Consider the following 18747-nt stretch of genomic DNA (forward strand, 5'->3'; position numbering starts at 1 on the left):
AAGACTGTATGTTACAGTTGAGTTGCCAACATGCTCTAATGGAGAGAATTTCCATACTGAGAGGCCCCTAAATCAATGAAATCATTAGGGGAGAACAACTGAAGAACAAAGATGAAAAGAAGTCAAGTGGAAGGCACTATATAATTAAACTAATCAAGGCTATGAAGGAAAGAGAATGAGACCAGAACCATGTTGATGATCTGGGATGATCTCACTCCATTCTCCCTATTCCTGAAATAAGGAAGATAATTCACTATTTGTAGGTGAAAACTATTTCAGGGGGCATGATATTTAATGTTACTGAACTCTTGAAAGTACCATTTTTGTGTTCCATGGTCTAGCCATAGGTTGTGTGGGCATCTAAACAACAATTCTTATGAGCAGTTAGCCCAGTCAATTGCCTCTGACACCGTACCATCTCATTCCCCACATATAAGTCAGGTCTAGGGTGACGATGTGAGAGAATGATTAGCATGTGAGCATGGCTTCTTTCTGATATCACCGAGTTGGATCTGTGTTTCTCTGAAGAGTGGACGAGTGGAAAATTTCTCTACTACAGCCAAACATATGGGGTCCTGTTCTCAAAAGGGCTAAAAATAGAACTCGGTATTAGTGACCTAAACTCTCTCAGTGAGACAGTCCAGATACCTATCCACTAAAAGAATTTTCCCTTTACAGTTATTATCTCACTTATTCAAATAGACTGAACCTGAGACTGACATTGGGCATTTGAGCTTACCCATGAAAGTTCCATCTACCTCTTCTTCTAGGTGACATTAATTTAGTTCTGATGATCTTTAGAGTAAGAATTCTCTGCTCTCCTTCAGTTCACTAGCCCTCATCTTGAGAGCACTGGAAATGTAATATTCCCATGAAAAATCAAGTTGTAAAGAAATATTCCTTAAAAACTTGATTTTCTTCTTTCCCCTCCTGGCATCATCATTTAAGTCTGTTAAAGTGTGATATATGTGTGTGTGTGTGAGCATGCATGTGTGTGTGCATGTATATATTTTATGTATATGTATATATACATAATGTTTCCCATAGAATCATATAATCTTCAAGTTAGAAGGGACCTCAGAAGTCATTTGCTTCAACCCCAACAGATACCGTATAGTTTCCTTTATAATATCCTCCCCTAGCCCCACAAAGGACCATCTAACATCTGCTTAAATATTTCCAGCTTCAAGGAACCCATTATCTCATAAAGCATCTCCAAATGTTAGGAAATTCTTCCACATTTAGCTGAAATATGCTTCCCTGTACGTTCCACTCATTTATCCTACTTCTCCCTTCTGGGACCCAAAAAGAAAGACAAAGAAATTTTATCCCTCTTCCATATGTCAGCCTTTAAATTTTTGGACAACCACGCTCATCACCCCACTACTCCATTATCTCTTCTTTTCTAGGCTAAATTTCCTGAGCTCCTTCCACACAACCTTCAAATGACATAATTTTAAGTTCTCTTATACCATCCTGGTCTCTAATATCTGGACACACTCAGTCCAGAGGTATCCAGATTGGAATGGAGTCTTTGGCATTGTAGGAATATTGTTCCTTAGATAATCAAGAGGCCCAATATAAAGCAGCAAAAGGTGTCACTTATAGTCCTAAAGGACTGGTACAATGACATTCTAAAAAGTTATGTATATAATGCTTAAGGGAGTATCTATCCTCACTCTCCCTTCCCTTAAAAATATCCTAGGTGGAGAGTATTTCAGAGAAAAACAGTTCTTAGCATTATTGAACGGTAAGGGTATATCACTCTTCATATCAACTCAAGGGAGTTCAGCAGGAGATCTGTAAAGTCTTTATGTCCTGCAAGTATCTATCTACATGGTAATTCTCAGCAGCAGAGTTTCTGCAGTTGACTGCCTTTGTCACCATTGTACCTCATTCTCAAGATGTAAGTTAGATCAGGTTTATAGAATTCGGACACTGCTCAGTTCTAATACCTTTCCTTCACTGTTTGGGAAGGCAGGCTTTAATCTTTTTCAGCTGGAAGAGACGGGCATGCTCTAGTGTCAGCTAATCTTTCCATTAACCTTCAAGTACCTCAGATGTTTTGCCAGCTTACAAGGCCCTGACATGTCCTATTATTTCAAGAGGATTTGCTAACGAAATGTTATCTTTCAGATGATTGATAATTCTCACGGAATTCAATCGGATGTGAAAATGCTTCCCCTTCTTGGCCTCATCAATTTGACTCTACATTTGAGTATCCCATCAGTCTTTTCCCAAAGCCAAAGATCAGAGGATGGCTACTCTATTACTAATATGTTCTTACTGATTTAATTTGAAGTTATTTCCTTCCCACTGAGTCCATGGAAACCTATGAAATCAGTGAGACCAAATGACCACTGAATCGTTTCTAGTAGCATTTATTCTTCTGTAAGTTCTCTTATTTTCCCCTCAACCTTCTTCCTCCTCCTCCCCTCCCTACTTCTTTCTTTCTTTTGTTCATGAAGTTTAATTTTTTTATTCTTTGATTTGAGAATCCAAATGCATTGAGACATAGCAAGGCATAGTGGATTCTCAGTTCAAATTTACTTAATAAAATTATTCCCCTCCACCCTCCCAACACAACCGTTCCCTCTTCCAAATTTTTATATTATTACTTTGGGTACCTCAAACTCCTTGTCATCCAGGATCAAAAGACAGTTGTTATCCTCACTAACCCCTGTATTCAATTAGTGGTAAATTCATGGCATTTCTCCCATAGCGACTTCTCTTGTTTACGTCCACTTCTCTTTATTGCCACTACAAGCACTTTTATGAAATACCTCATTACCTCACACTTGGCCTACTCCAATGCTGCTGGTTGGTCTCTCTACATCGATCCCTCCTATTCTCCCTGCTCCAATCCACTCTCCACTTGATTGTCAGATTGATCTTTTTAAGCAAGTCTGATCTATTCAAGAAATTCCAGTAGCTCCCTGTTACCTCCAAGATCAAGAAAAAATCCTCTGTTTGGCCTTCAAAGCCCTTCATAACCTAGTCCCTTCTACTCTACTAGTTGCCTCACACCTTACTTCCCTCCACGTGTTTTGTGATCCAGTGACCCTGGCCTCATTGCAATTCCTAGCACAGCATACTTCATTCTGACACTAGCATTTTTGTTGGCTGTTCCCAGGGCTTGGATATCTTCCTTCTTCATCTTGGCCCAAGTAGCTTCCCTGGCTTCCTTCCAGTCTCAGATAAAAATCTCACCTTCTCTACTTCCTGAAGATATGATGGTATACTTGGAAAATTATACTTCTCTTGGGTCTTGATATTGGGGGTCAAATTTTTGGTTTAGTTCTGGTCTTCTCCTTATGAAGCCTTGAAATCCTTCTATTTTAATGAATGACCATTTTTTTTTCTCTTGATGTATTATGCTTAATTTTGCTGGGTAGGTGATTCTTGGTTGTAGTCCTCGCTCCTTTGCCCTCTAGAATATCATGTTCCAGGCCCTCTGATCATTCAATGTTGCAGCTGCCAGATCCTCTGTGATCCTGATTATGACTCTCTGATATTTGAATTGTTTCTTTCTGACCACTTGTATTTTTTTCCTTAACCCAATAGTTCTGCAATTTGGCTGTAATGTTCCTTGGGGTTTATATTTTGAGATCTCTTTACTGAGGGGAGTAGTGGATTCTTTCAAGGCCTGTTTCATCCTCTGGCTCCAGGACATCAGGGCAGTTTTCCTTGATAAGTTCTTGAAAGATGCTGTCCAGGTCCTCCTTTTGATTATGGCTTTCAGGTAGTCCAGTGATTCTGATATTGTCTCTTCTGGATCTATTTTCCAGGTCAGTTGTTTTTCCTATGAGGTAGTTTACATTTTCTTCTTGTTTTTCATTCTTTTGAATTTGTTTGATTGACTCATGATGTCTTATAGAGTCATTAGCTTCCACTTGCCCAATTTTAACTTTTAAGGTATAGCTTTCCTCAATTAGCCTTCATACTTTTTTTTTTCCATTTGGCCAACTATACTCTTTAAGGAGTTGTTTTCTTCAGTAGATTTTTGTATCTCCTTTTCCATTTGGCCAGTTCTACTTTTTAAGCAGTTTTCCAGACTGTTGACTCTATTTTCATAATTCTCTCGCATCACACTCATTTCTTTTCCCGATTTTTCTTTTATCTTATATGATTTTTTTCCCCTCATATAATTTTTTCATCTGTTCTGTGAGCTCTTTCTGGGCTTGAGACCCCTCCCCATTTTTCTTTGGGGTTTTGCCCATAGGTGTTTTGACATTGTTGTCCTCTTCTGAGTTTTGTCTTGGTCTTCTCTTTCACCATAACAACTTTCTATGGTCAGATTTTGTTGTTGTTGTTGTTGTTATTTTCTGCTCATCTTTTTTTTTTTTTGGCCTTTTTCCTTTCTTTTAAATTTGAGCTGTGCTCCCAGAGTGGCAGGGGCACTGTCTCAGCTTCTTCTGCTAGTGGCTGCTGGCCCTGGCTGCTTACCTGGTGCTGTACCGATGTTGCCCTGAGGCCCAAGAGAGACCCTTATGTCTGGTGCTGCGCTGAGGGTGTGGGGTGGGCGTTAGCTGGAGCTGCTGGAGGCCATAGGGGTCTGGCAGCTTACCTGGTGCTAAGCTGGGGTTCTAGTGGTGGTGTCTGGCACGTGCTGAGGCCCGCATTTGGCTGCGTGTTTGCCAGGGTCTGTGCAGAAGCTGGAGGACCAGTGCTTGCCGGCGGCTGCCTGCTTGCTTAGGCACCTGTAGGGTTGACATCTACCTGTTTGCTCAGGGCTGTGCTAAAGCACATGGAGGTCTCACCACTGGAGGATTCCTATTTGTCTGGGGCTACACTGAAGCACATGGTGGTTCCTGGAGCTGTAGTCTGGGGGTTCCCCGGCTATGCTAAGGCACGTGGGGGGTCCTGGTGTTGGCTTTTGCTTGCTCCACCATACTGGGGCTCAGGACATCCCTGGTTTGCCAAGGTGGGACTTGCTGCTGGCTTGCTGGGACACTTCCCATCTTGGGCTGTGATTCCCTTTCACCCAAGTGAGACAGATCTTTCTTACTGATCCTCCAGGTTTCTCGGGCTAAAAGATTATTTCACCCTATCTTTTTGCTGGTTCTGCTATTCCAGGATTTGTTTGGAGGCTCTTTTTTATGGTTACTTGGAGGTGAGTAAGGGCAAATTGCAGCAGTTGACTGCTTACTCTGCCATCTTGGCTCCCAGAAGTCTCTTTTCCTTATTTCTTAGCACTAGTAGTGGTAATCTGATGGAACCAATTCTGCCTAAAGATGCAAATGACTTCAGAATAATCCAATTTTACTTTTAGTCTAGGGAGCCTCTTCCCCACTCAATGTTAAACACGCACACACACACACACACACACACACACACACACACACACATTCACATATATCCCAAAACTCAAAATACAATAAAGAAAAGAAGGAATGAAGATTCCTCGAAGAAAATAAGCCCTAAGGAGACCATCCCAAATACTGGAAACCTTTTCTCGAGCTCTTTGGAAGACCAGGAAGATAGGATAAGGAGAACCTAGCATACTCTCTCAAGTCAAAGAAGCAAGTCACAAATGAGATCTAGAGAACTTTGACCCTGGAAGAATCAATAAGGTTCCATTTTCTATCCAGGAAAATCCCAAACACACCTCAATAATGCTCAGGGATTGTGTCACTTTACCAGGAGCCCTAGGTATCTTACTGCCTTGTTTCTTCACCCTGGGCAGATGGATGCAGATTAGGAGCTGACAAGTCAATAAAAAAAAATTTCCACATACTTCACACAATTTCTTACTGCCATACAGTGAAATGAAAAAAAGACCTAATTCTTCAGGATGCCACAGTAACAGTGCCTTTTATGATGACCACATCTGTTTTCAGTATTAATACTAGCCCTGGCATGTTTCATATTCTGCAGAGCTACAGAAGAATCCCTTGGGATGGGGAGCTGATCTTTTGCCTATCAATTCACTTTCTATTGGGGTTTAGGGTGGTGGAAGTGCTGCGCCTTTCTCATCTTAATCAATAACTTTATTATTACTTTCCCTTATAATTATATGTGAGCAACTCTGCTTTTTGCAAAATTATAAGCTTTTCCTTTACTGAAATGAAATCAAACCTAGCCTAGCCAAACGTGAAACCACATTTCATGCTGAATTTTTTCCCAGCATTATATTAACGTCTACTGTGTGAAACTGCATGAAGACAAAGCTTACTGTTACAGCAGTAACAGTTGCTGCATACGGTTTCAGAACATGAGAATTTTTTAAAAAAATCTGGGGAGATATGCTAATTAGTTTTGAAAAATGACAGTTGACTAAGACATAGACTTAAGAATGTACTGCCATGTGCATCGAGGGACAATTGGCAAATTCATTTCTTACTCAAGTTCAGAGAAATAAATCTGAAATAAAGTTCTGCTTTCTACTTGCCTCTTATCTCTCTACTCACCCACATAAAGCACAGCTTTCTAACATACTGCTTTTCTCACTCCTCTGTTCAAGAACCCACCACAGTGGCTCCCTAGTTTTAATGTCATAAGTGTAAAAACTGCTGCCTAACTTTCTTGAGACCTTATCATCTTTTCCTTTCTTCTAATTTTGTTTTTACTTTTCAAGAAAAAAGTGTTCAAAAATTAATCTGCCCCTCCCACTATTTCCCCCTCCCCCTCCACTGAGCACATTATAAAAAATTTTCCCTCCAAAAAACCAAACCCTGTAAGAGATATGTATATAATCTGATGAAACAAATTCCCTCATCAGCCATGTCCAAAAATTATATCTCTTTCCACATTTTAAGTTTGTCACCCTTCTGTCAGGAGGTGAGAGACATATTTCTTTTTTGTTTAATGAAAATCTGCCTTCTTCACCCCCTTCCTGTCTTCCTTTCCCCTCCTCCTCTCCATTGACAAAGAAAGAAAAACAAAACTCTAGTAACCAATATATATAGTAAAGAACAACAAATTCCTGCATTTGCCATATCCACAAAAACAGATGTCTCAGCCTGCACTCTGAGTCCATTACCTCTCTACGGGGTGGGGACCATTGGGGTGGGGTGAAGAACCCATAATTTGTCCCTCCATTCCCTAACTAATCTTATATCTAACATTCTTCAGATGAGGACATTGAGGAACAAGAAGTAGACAAAGCATCCAAAGATCTGGTTTTAAGTCCAGTCTACATCACTTCCTAGCTGTGTAACCTTTGGCACATGGTTACACCTTCCCAAACCACAGTCTCCTCATTTGTAAAATGAAAAGTTGGGCCCAGACAATCTTTAGGGTTGCCTCCAGCTTTAATGGTGTACACAGAGGTGTCAAATATGCCACCTGCTGCAGGCTGAATGCAACCTGAACTCAATTAAAATATAATTGAGAAGTATTTTAATAAAATAAATAAAAATACAACAAAACAGATAATATGACATTTTAAAACTAAGCCATTTGGCAGCCCATCAGGACCCTTACGCATGGGTTTAGTGGTTCTGCGTCTCTCTGAGTCTGTCACGAATGGTCTACAGAATCCTTTCTACCTGAGTAAATCCTCCCCATCCTGTGAGACCCAGATCAAGTCTCCTTTTCACCAGTGGGACTGCTTTCCCCACTATTCAAGCCCATATTGATTTCTCTGCCTAACCAGGCTTCTCGTTTTTTTGTTGACTGTTTAATGCATTTTAGTATTGTCTCAGCAATTAGATTCTATTCCATGAAAGCAAGAACAAGATCTTGTTAGTGTTCCCCTCAGTGGCTAGCACTGTGCTAGACATAGAGTCAGCCCTCAATAAATACTTGTTGAGACTGACTGTCATTTCTATCAGGAAGGAAGGAAACAAACATTTATCAAGCACCTACTTAATGTTTTACAAGTGCTGATCTTTACAATAACCCTGGATGGTGGGTGCTATTATTATTTTGGTCGTCGTTCAGTTGTTTCAGTTGTGTCTGACTTTTTATGACCCCACTTGGGTCATAAATTAAAATTAAATTAAATTAAATTATTCCTCATTATATACTAATAACTAAATTATTGCTAATTTAAATTTAATCAAATTACTAATTAAATTTAATTTAACAGTATTTTTTCCAATTACATGTATTTGTAATTTCAACACTCATTTTTTGAAAGATTTTGAGTTCCAAATTTTTCTCCCTCTCTCCTCCTCCAGCCTCAAGATGGCAAGCAATCTGATATAGGTTATACATGTACAATCATATAAAACACATCTCCACAACATTTGGGGTTTTCTTGGCAGAGACACTGGAATGGCTTGCCATTTCCTTTTCCAGCTCATTTTACAGATGAGGAAATGGAGGCAAACAAGGTTAAATGACTTACCCAAAGTCACATAGCTAATAAATGTCTGAAGTCTGATTTGAACTCAGGAAGATGAGTCTTCCTGACTTTAGGCCTGGAACTCTCTCATCTGCACCACCTAGCTGCTTACATTATTATTTTGCAGTTGTGAAAACTGGGGAAGACAAAGATTATACAGCTTGCCCAAAGTGTTTGAGCTAGGATTTGAATTCAGGTCTTCCTGACTCTAGGTCCAACGGCTCTGTGCACTATAGCACCACCTAGCTGCCTCAGTTGAAAGTACAGGAACTGAATCAATTTGGGCAATAAGTTCCCTAAAGACAATTTGCTTTTCTTGAATTTTTTTTAAAGCCATCTTCTCAAAAATCATTATGGTTCTAATCTAATATAGTTCTAACCAAATATTATTTTTGAAATACATATATTTCCAAAACTGTTTTCTACTTATGTGAAGTTAATGGTATTTTTTCTTCAGCTTGACTCAAGTCTCTTATCATAATGGCCTTTATCATGTTATGGAAGTGACCACGGATTTTTAAAAAATGATTTTAGAGGTTCCAGGTTACCAAATGATTTTTATTTGCTTTTTTTTTTAGGCAATTAGAGTTAAGTGACTTGCCCAGGGTCACATGGCTAGTAAGTATCTGAGGCTGGATTTGAACTCAGGTCTTCTTGACTTCAGGGTCCATGCTTTATTCACTGGTGCCACCCAACTCCCCAACTCATGGATTTTCAAAAGCAATGCTGGCAGAATATAAATACTGGTGGGTCCTTTCAGGTTTGGAAGGTTTAGAATACAGGCCTATGACAACTGTATCTTAGTCTTTTAGGACCAGGCTTGCCAATTTCTGAGAACCTTCTCACCAGATTTGGCTCCAGAATGATGGATACTTTGGGCCAGAGAAACCTCCTAAGAACATCTACTAAATTGTAGATAGGGTGTGCTGGAGCCAGCTTGAACCAGATCTAGAGCTAATTGTTAAATTTTTAGTGTGAGCATTTATACCTCAGAAATTGTCAAAACCTACAAATCAGGGCTCAATTTTTTATTTTGTTGACTGTTTAGACTTGAGAAAGTGATTGAGAAATGTTAATGATGCAGATTAAACTTAAAAATGTACCAGTGTATGTTTTTCAGAAAGCCAGTTGTTAAACATTTACCAGCATACCTCTGGTTGTAGAGGGGTTGTGATCTGCACAGAGGTGGGAGCACCCACACTGACAAAAATTATAGATCCTGGAGGTGCTAAACTATTAGCTAGAGTTACTAGAAGCATCTTAGGCTTTGCATTGATGGTCAGTCTCTTTTCAAAAATATATATTTATTGATAACTTTTGTTTTTACATCATCTACACTGCTCCCTTCCCACTCCCAGATAGCATCCCTAACAAAAAATCCCTAACCATCATCCCTAACAAAAAATGGTCAGGCTCTTTCAAAGGGTTATTGAAGCTGGGGTAGCTGGTTGCTATGTCTGGTTACTAGGTTGAAGATTTTTATTGGGTTATTAAAAAAAACAACCTAGCCTCTACAATTTCTGGTTGGTCAAGAGCTGTATAGCAGAGCTTGTAAAGAGTGGATGTTTGATTTTATATATCCTTCATCTGGATTTATATGAAAATAAATGTTTTAGGAGACATGACCCATTTTAAAAGCAGACTGCTGTATTTATTCATGGTGTACTCAAAGCTAAAGAAAATCAACCACTAATGCTATCAACCTTATAAGTACTCACTTGTCTGGTACCACTAGATTTATGAAGGTCCAGTTATTATAAAGAATGCTGCTTTTGTCTTTTTGACTGTGTGTGTATAGAATGTCCCCTCCACCAAGGTCTTAGAGGAAGGTAATCATGGAAAAAGTACTAGATGAGCCAACACAATTCTACTTACCTTGGGGCTGTCTTTTATGTTCCAGACTTAAAGCTGTAATTTTTCACATTTTTTTTCTCATTAATGGACTTTGTTACTCACAGACACTCTTAGGTGAGGGTCCTATGCATGATAACCGCCCCAGGTTAGTCTAATACCTGGATTCTGTTAATTTACAGAATAAGTAACCAGTCCCTCAGCTTCTGAGTTTAATGATGTGGGTGCTATCATCTGAAGGGTTCTAGACTGGAAGCCAGGGAGCCTGGATTCCAATCCCAGCTCAGTCACTGATTCATTGTGTGACCTTAAACAAACAATATAACTACTTTGGGCTTCAGTTACCTCCTTTGTAAAATGAGGGATCAGATTATCCTCACAAAGTTGACATTTAGATAGCTTTTTAAGGCTGGCACAGCTCTTTCCTCACAACAGCTACTGAGGTAGGAGCTACTATTACCCTCATTATTCCCCAGACAGCTGAGGAAACTCAGGGTAAGAAGAATCAGTGACTAGACCTTGTTCACACAGCCACATATTGGAGGCAGGATAAGAAGTGAGCTCCTCTTGCCTTGAAATCTAATTTTATCCACTATACCATACTACCACAGGAAAGAACCTTGGAGGTTCTATTTAGTTCTATTTATATTTATATTTAGGTTATATTTTCTCATTTTATAAATAAGGACACTGAGGCCCAGAGAGCTCAATTGGCCTGCTTAAGGTCCCACAGGTAAGAAATGACAGAGCTGGGATCAGAACCTCAAGTCCTTTGACTTCACTGTACCACAACGAAGGTTTCTTCCCACTGTTGTATTGTAAGTTCCCTGAGGTAAGGATTGTATAGTTTTTCATTTTTGTTGAACTACAATGAAGTGAATAATGCTTATAGCATTTTCTTTTATCATTTGGTGATTATACCATCAGTTGACTTAGCTGAAAAAAGTGTGGTAACTAGACCAGAGTTACAGTTTCTCTAGGTTTTAAAACCTTGTGGTCTTCCAGAAATTTGGCCCATGATTTTTTTTTTAATTCATGGACTCCATCCATGATTTCTTTGGTATAGGAAACTCGCACTGAGAAAATTCCACCTACCAATGCAGATCTACCATGGTTTTTCAAATTAAAGTGTTAAAGAATTGCCTGGGAGTACTGAGAAGCTGACCTGCTCTTATGCACGTATATGCAACCTGTGTGTGGCAGGACTTGAACCTAGGTCTTCCTGAGTCAGAGGTCAGCTCTTTCAGGTAATCTCTCATCTGTGAGCATACCTCTCCAAAATCTTTTATATCCGAATGTTCAGTTGTTTCAGTCATGTGCGGCTTTTTGTGATCCCATTTGGGATTTTCTTGGCAAAGATACTGGAGTAGTTTGCCATTTCCTTCTCCAGCTTATTTTACAGATGAGGAAACTGAGGCAAATAAGATTAAATGACTTTCCCAGGGTCACATAGCTAGCAAATGTCTGAGACCAGATTTGAACTCAGGTTGTCCTGACTCCAAGCCTGGTACCCACTGTGCCACCTAGCTGCCCCTTTTTATAGGACCACCACACTGTAATTGGGCAAGGAAAAGTCAACAACAGAAAGTCTACAACAGCAATATAAGATGATAAACTCAGCATTATCTTCACAGCTACAAGAAGTTTCATATTAAATTTGAAGTGTAAGAGTTACACCACTACATGGTTAATGGTAAATAAATATATGATTTGAGTTTTCTTTCATTTATAAAATATTTCTCATTTCATCTCTCCAAACCCAAACTGATTATATGACTATCTCTCATATTTCTTTGCACTTAACTTGGGATAGGAACAAAGAAAAGACAGAGTCCCAGTAAAATGCTTTTTCCCCCCAGGAAATAAAATGGACTGTACTATTATAGGGTATTATAATAGACACCATGAACTTTATAATATGTACATACATGTATCAACTTTCGCATTTTTTAAACTATAGCTACTATTACAAAGTACCCTTCAGCTCCTATTACATTGAAAATTTTTCTTTGAAATGGTGCTTGGTCATTGCTATAGTGGATTCAGGGACAAATGAGTGCCAATGCTTTCTATTTCCATTAAAGCTAAAAGCACATCAATTCACATCAACTGTGTATATAAATATTTCATCTCAATGTGCACCATAGCAATAGCCAAACTCATTGAAACTGATGTTAAAAATGGGGCACAGTTGTTCTTTTCCCTCTAAAGAAAGGCCTAAGTGGCTGCCAGTTTAATCATCCTAGGTGATATGCAGCCATCCTTCAGGTCAAGGTTCACAAGCAGAACTGATCACTAAGATGTTCCCCAGGGACCACATTTTAATGAGTTTTATATTAAGCCATACATTTCCCTTCATCTGGTAACATACTGTATACCTCAAGCTATCTCACTAACTAATGCACCACTAGACCCAAAGGAGACAGCTCCAACTTTTTATCAGCCTATCACATACATCTCAGAGAAACCCAGCAACCTAATAAAATATATTACACAGACAAGTGGTCCTGCCAACATACTTTCTATTAAGGAAATTAAAAGCACATGCTCCTTCTCAACCTGTGCAGGCTCACGTGTTTGGGCAAATGTCCAAAGGAAAAAGAAAAGCTTTATGTTGGGTCCTCATACAATCCTTTCTCATCTGCTCTCTATTGTCAATACCTGGGTAGGATTTTTAAGGTAAGCTTTTTAAACACATTATTACAGTAGCACACTCACCCACATTCTCTCACACATTTGAGTCTCTCTCTCTCTCTCTCTCTCTCTCTCTCTCTCTCTCTCTCTCTCTCTCTCTCTCTCTCTCTCTCTCTCTTTCTCTCTCTCTCTCTCTCTCTCTCTCTCCCCCCCCCCCTCACATCTTCTCTCCCTCTGTGTCTTTCTGTCTCTGCCAATCTCTATACGTCTCTGTCTTCACCTTGGAGTTTCTACCGCTATACAAATACAAGGAGAATCTTGGGAAACTTAAGAAATAGAAATTTAAAGGCTGGACTAAACTGAGGTTAAACTTGAAATGATCCAGAAATATCGCTCATCTTCCCCAAGTGTCAGAGTGACCTCAGAAACTCTGAGCTGCAATGACGTAGGGTACCTAAGATACCAGAAAATGCATTAAATCATTCCAAGGGTTTGGAGCCGGGTGTGGCCACAGAAACCTTTGGGTGGGTGGGGAGTCCTTTCCGGACAATGCCCACCTCAAACTGCAAGAACCCAGAATTATGCAAGGCACTGCAGTGTAGAGTGTGTATGTGTGTGTGTGTGTGTGTGTGTGTGTGTGTGTGTGTGTGTGTGTGAGAGAGAGAGAGAGAGAGAGAGAGAGAGAGAGAGAGAGAGAGAGAGAGAGAGAGAAATCTAAGGTTTCCCTGAACACCCCTCACAATTGAGCCTAGTATAAATAAGCAGAGCCTCCCCGGGCTTGGGCTGGCCCACCAACAAAGCAAAGCCGCGCACGCCGGCCAGGGAGGAGCATAAGACTGTTGGTTGCTCGGGGGTTCCCTCTCTGCCCGTTCAAAGCAAATGCCAAAAGAGGGGGGGGTGGGGAGGAGAAAGGCAAAGTACCGTCTTGTCCAGGCACTGAAGGCAGTAGTAAAGCTTGCAGCAGCACTGGCCCATCGCGGCAGGCAGGCTCGCAGGCACCCAGCGCACCAGCTCCGTTCAGCGTGCCATCATCAGCCCGGGAGCCCCGAGCCCAGGAGCCGCGAGGCTGTCACCAGTGAGTGGCGCCTGCCGCTGTCTGCTGTCCGCCGCCGCCGCCGCCGCCGCTGCTGCTGCTACTGCTCGGGCTTCCATGGGCTCCCTTATCTCTCCGTGTAACTTCAGGAATTCAGGAGCGGGAGGAAGAGGAAGAGGAGGAGGGAGCCGCCAGCCAGAGCCGGCTGCATACTAGGCTCCGACTGGGGGCGGCAGGGAGGGTCACTTAGCCACTGAGAGCCTTCCAGTGGGGCGGATCAATAGGCGCACAATAACTGGGCATTTACCAATTTCATCACCCTCCAAACCACCCGCAGCCTCACGCCGCCACCGCTGCCGCTGCCTCTCCTGCTAACTGACGGGTACCACCTTGCAATCCTCATTCCTTCTCCCACTGTGATACAGCAGATAAGCTAGCGAGAGTAGAAGCGCACAAAAGAGCATTCTGAAGGGCCTCACTGAAAGACCTAAGGCAAGGCTGGGTTCTGATTCGCCGTCCCCACCCAGGGCTTCTATTGCTCTCAGAAGTAAATATATTTATAAGTGTGATTTATATGATAAGACAACAGGCCTTCCCTGCCTCATCACTCTGCCTGTCAGGGTATCTGTTGCCTACTGGGATCTCTAATTGCTCATTTTCAAATCTGTGTACCATGAACACGTCTTCCCTGTTTGATGAGACCTTTCTCGCATCTGAAATATAATTATGTGTCTGCCTGGGCAAGAGTTACCCTAGTCATTAAAGTGTCCGGTTGATTAAAACTGTGGTTTTTGGAGGTTTCTTTCTTCCAGGCATTTCACAGTATAAAAGCCTTGAGCAATATATTTTGAAGCAATTAGTCGATTTTCATGCAGGAGAAAGTCAAAAGAGGAGGGGAGGGAAGGAATTACCCTTCAAAGGGGACTTGGCCTTTTAAAACAGGATTCATAAATCTGGAAATGAAAGCTGTATCTATTTACAAGACAACCATTTAAGGAAATACTCACAACTCGCAGGAGAAAACCTGAAAGGTTAGGCTCATTAATAATCCACAGACATGAGCAAACACACCAAATTTTTATGCTGAACACTGACTTTGCCCAACACTATTCTTAGGCAGTTTCTACAGCAATCAGGTGACATGAGTTAATTCTGCCTGGAATTCTCCAAAATACAGACTTTGCATAGGTAGTTTAGGTGATTTAGATCTCAGGACTGAGGGAGAATATCAGGATCTTATCAAAGCAAATGACAGGCAACTTGATCTTTTGCTGGGGAGCTTCAAAGAAGAAGCCGGAATCTTCCTTTATCATTCATGTTGGTATGAATTTATTCCTGGTATATTTCCTTCATGGATTTCTATACAGTATCTGCCATGGAATGGAAGCACAAGTTTAGAAAGTTTATTAGTAAGAATTGGTCATAAGATTCAGAACTGGAAGAGGTCATGAAGCCCAAGCCCCGCTTTTTACAGATAAGGAAGAGGAGAATTCGGTGACTTCCCTGGGGCTGCACAGGTAATAAGAGGCCAGGCTTTCTAAGTCAGGTCATCAGATTACAGATATACATATGTCTGATGATATTTCTCAGTATAACAAGGTAGAGAGCATCATAAATGTCCAGGGGCTTAGAGGGCTTCCAATTCTGCTTAGTAGATCTAAGACATATTCATAGCCTTTAACCCAAAGATACCATATGTACAAAAATATTCACCTCAGTATTCTTTGTGGGAAAGCTGGAAACAAGTACATGTCTAGTCATTGGGGAATGGCTGAACAGTCGTATAAGAATGTGGTAGAATATTACTGCATCAATGATAAATATGAAGAATTTAGGGAAACATGGGACCTGAGAAACTGGTCTAGACCTGTGATTTATTGATGTTGGCAGATCCTATTGAGGAAATTATCTCTCAAAAAACCAACAATTCCTCTTAAATTTATGGTTTTACAAAGTTCCTTGGAGACTTCAAGAGGTTGTGACTTGCCCATGATCACATAGCTGTTATGTATAAAAGGTAGGATCTGAACTTAGGCTTTTCCAATTTGGAGGCCAGTCTTCTGTCCATTGCATCATGATACCTCTTATGTGAAGACAGCAGAACCAAAAGAAGCGTATACAGGTGCCGTCAATGAAGCAAATAAAGACACCCCAAAGTGAAAACAAAGACAAGTGATGATGTCGGCACCATGCCATCAAAATGGAAGCACACATTCTGTAACAATTAGTAAACTGTACTATCAATTGTAATGCAATGGTTAGCCAGTTTTGCTCAGCTGTTTTCGGGGAGTGTAGTTTATAAGGGGTTTGTGTCTATGTAAAAAAAAAGTATCAATAAATTAAAATAAACTAATGGAATAGGCCTAAATGATTATCTAAAGCCCTTGCTGTCTCAAGAAAGAAAAAGACAAGATAGGTAATTAATGCAATGGAAGTAGCTTGTCATGGCTGATAACTGAAGTCTGGCTGTTGTTCATAGAGAAAAAAGAAAAAGGAATATGTGTTTGGGTCTTGCTGTTTCCCTTATAATCTCAAATTCATTTTTAGGGACATTTTTGTCAAGATTAGAGCTCTTAGCACACGAAAGCTTCTCTGGTATGATAATCTTAATCTTGGGAAATTGTAAGTACATCTGTGGAAATGAAAACATTTTCACACACATGCAAGTTTTCATACAGATCAGCAGGAGATACAGGAACATGCTGCCCACTTTTAAGTATTTTAAGAACATTTGTATTAACTGATCCAACCATTCTGGAGACCAATTTGGAACTATGCCCAAAAGGCAATAAAAATGTGCATACCCTTTGACCCAGCAATAAGCACTTCTAGGGCTATATCCCAAAGAGATCATAAAAATGGGAAAAGGGCCCACACGTACAAAAATATTTATAGCAACTCTTTCTGTGGTGGCAAAGAATTGGAAATTGAGGCGATGCCCATCAATTGGGGAATGGCTGAACAAGTTGTGGTATATGAATGTAATGAAATACTATTGTTCCATAAGAAATGATAAGCAGGCAGATTTGAGAAAAACCTGGAAAAACTTACATGAACTGAAGCTGAGTGAAGTGAGCAGAACAAGGGGAACTTTGTATGTAGTGACTGCAACACTGTTCAATCACCAACTTTGATAGACTTAGCTCTTCTCAGTAATGCAATGATCTCAGACAATTCTAAGACTAAAGATGGAAAATGCTATCCACATCCAAAGAACTATGGAGTCTGAACGCAGATCGAAGCATACTGTTTTCTCTCTTTTTTCCCTTTCTTGTAGTTTTCCCCATTGGTTCTAATTCTTCTTTACAATATGACTAATGCGGAAATATGTTTAATATGATTGTACATGTATAACCTATATAAGATTACATGCTGTCTTGGGGAAGGAGGAGATGTGGGGAAGAACTCAAAATCTTATAAAAGTGAATGTTGAAAACTAAACATAAAACAAATTAAAAAAATAAAAACAAAAAAAGAATATATGTACTTTTATAGTGATGAGGAAGATGGGGGAGGTGGGAGGGAGCATTTGAACCTTATTCTCATTGAAATTGGCTCAAAGAGGGAATAACATCCACACTTGGTTGGGTAAGGAAATCTATCTTACCTTACGGGAAAGTAGGAGGAGAAGGGGATAAGATAAGGGGAGTGGGGCTGACAGAAGGGAGGGTAGACAGGGGGAGGTAGGAGTTAGAAGCAAAACACTTTTGAGGATGGACAGGGTAAAAGGAGAAAGGGAGAGTAGGATAAATATGGGGAAAATAAGATGGAGGAAAATACACAGTTAATAATCATAACTATGAAAAAAATTTTACAGCAAATATCTGTGATAAAGGCCTTATTTCTCAAATATTTAGAGCACGGAGTCAAATTTATAAAAATGAGAGCCATTCTCCAGTTAATAAATGGTCAAAGGATATGAACAGGCCGTTTTCAGACAAAGTAATCAAACCTATTTATAGTCATACAAAAAATGCTTTAAATCACTATTGATGAGAGAAGTGCAAATTAAAACAACTCTGAGGTACCACTTCACACCTATCAGATTGGCTAATATGACAGAAAAGGAAAATGACAAATGTTGGAGGAATGTGAGAAATTAAGACACTAATGCACTGTTGGAGTTGTGAATTGATTCAACCCTTCTGTGGAGCAATTTGGAGCTTTGCTCAAAGGTCTATAAAACCATGCATACTCTTTGAGCAATATCACTAATAGGTCTGCATTCCAAAGAGATAAAAAACAAAAAAGGAAAGGACCCATTTGTTCAAAAATATTTATAGCAGCTCTTTTAGTGGCAAAGAATTGGAAATTGAGGGAATGTCCATCAACTGAGGAATGGTTGACCAAGTTATGGTAAATGATTGTGATGGAATACTATTGTGCTATAAGAAATGACGAGCAGAAAAACCTGGAAAGACTTACAAGAACTGATGCAAAGTGAAGTGAGCAGAACCAGGAGAAGAGCGTACACAGTAACAGCAATATTGTACAATGATCAACTATGAATGACTTAGCTGTTCTTAGCAATATAATGATCCAAGACAATTCCAAAGGACTTATGATGAAAAATGCTATCTCCAGAGAAAAAACTGATCGAGTCTGAATATAGATTGAAACACACTTTTTTAAACTTTCTTTGTTTTTCTTGGTTGTTTTTTTTTGTCTGTGTTTTCTTTCACAACATGACTAATATGGAAATGTGTTTTGCATGACTACACATATGTAACCTATGTCAAATTGCTTGCCTTCTCAATGAAGGGGTGGGGAGGGAGAGACAATTTAGAACTCAAAGAACCAAATGTTAAAAATAGTTTTTATATGTAATTGGGAAAAATATTAAGTTAAAAAAATTGTAAAAAATCACATACAAACAAGGACATTCAGACATGATGAACACAGAATGTACAAACAGAATGCTAAGAACAGAGCTATAACC

General features: G+C 39.9%; 1 protein-coding gene across 3 annotated transcripts in view; it reads right to left on the bottom strand.

Moving 5' to 3' along the window:
• Window positions 1–18747, bottom strand: part of MTUS2 (microtubule associated scaffold protein 2) — a 667437-nt gene that overhangs the window by 103906 nt on the left and 544784 nt on the right. The window contains exon 1 of one of the 3 annotated variants that reach the window (XM_020997218.2): window positions 13697–14302. The exons of the other annotated variants lie outside the window; for them this stretch is intronic. Within the exon in view, the coding sequence (XP_020852877.1) occupies window positions 13697–13750 (54 nt within the window). The 5' untranslated portion in view covers window positions 13751–14302. Of the gene's footprint in view, window positions 1–13696; window positions 14303–18747 lie in introns of those variants that run through there. 3 annotated transcript variants of the gene reach the window in all.

The sequence above is a fragment of the Phascolarctos cinereus genome, unplaced genomic scaffold (assembly GCF_003287225.1).
Source record: "Phascolarctos cinereus isolate Bilbo 61053 unplaced genomic scaffold, phaCin_HiC Scaffold_726;HRSCAF=1367, whole genome shotgun sequence".
Taxonomy (NCBI): domain Eukaryota; kingdom Metazoa; phylum Chordata; class Mammalia; order Diprotodontia; family Phascolarctidae; genus Phascolarctos; species Phascolarctos cinereus.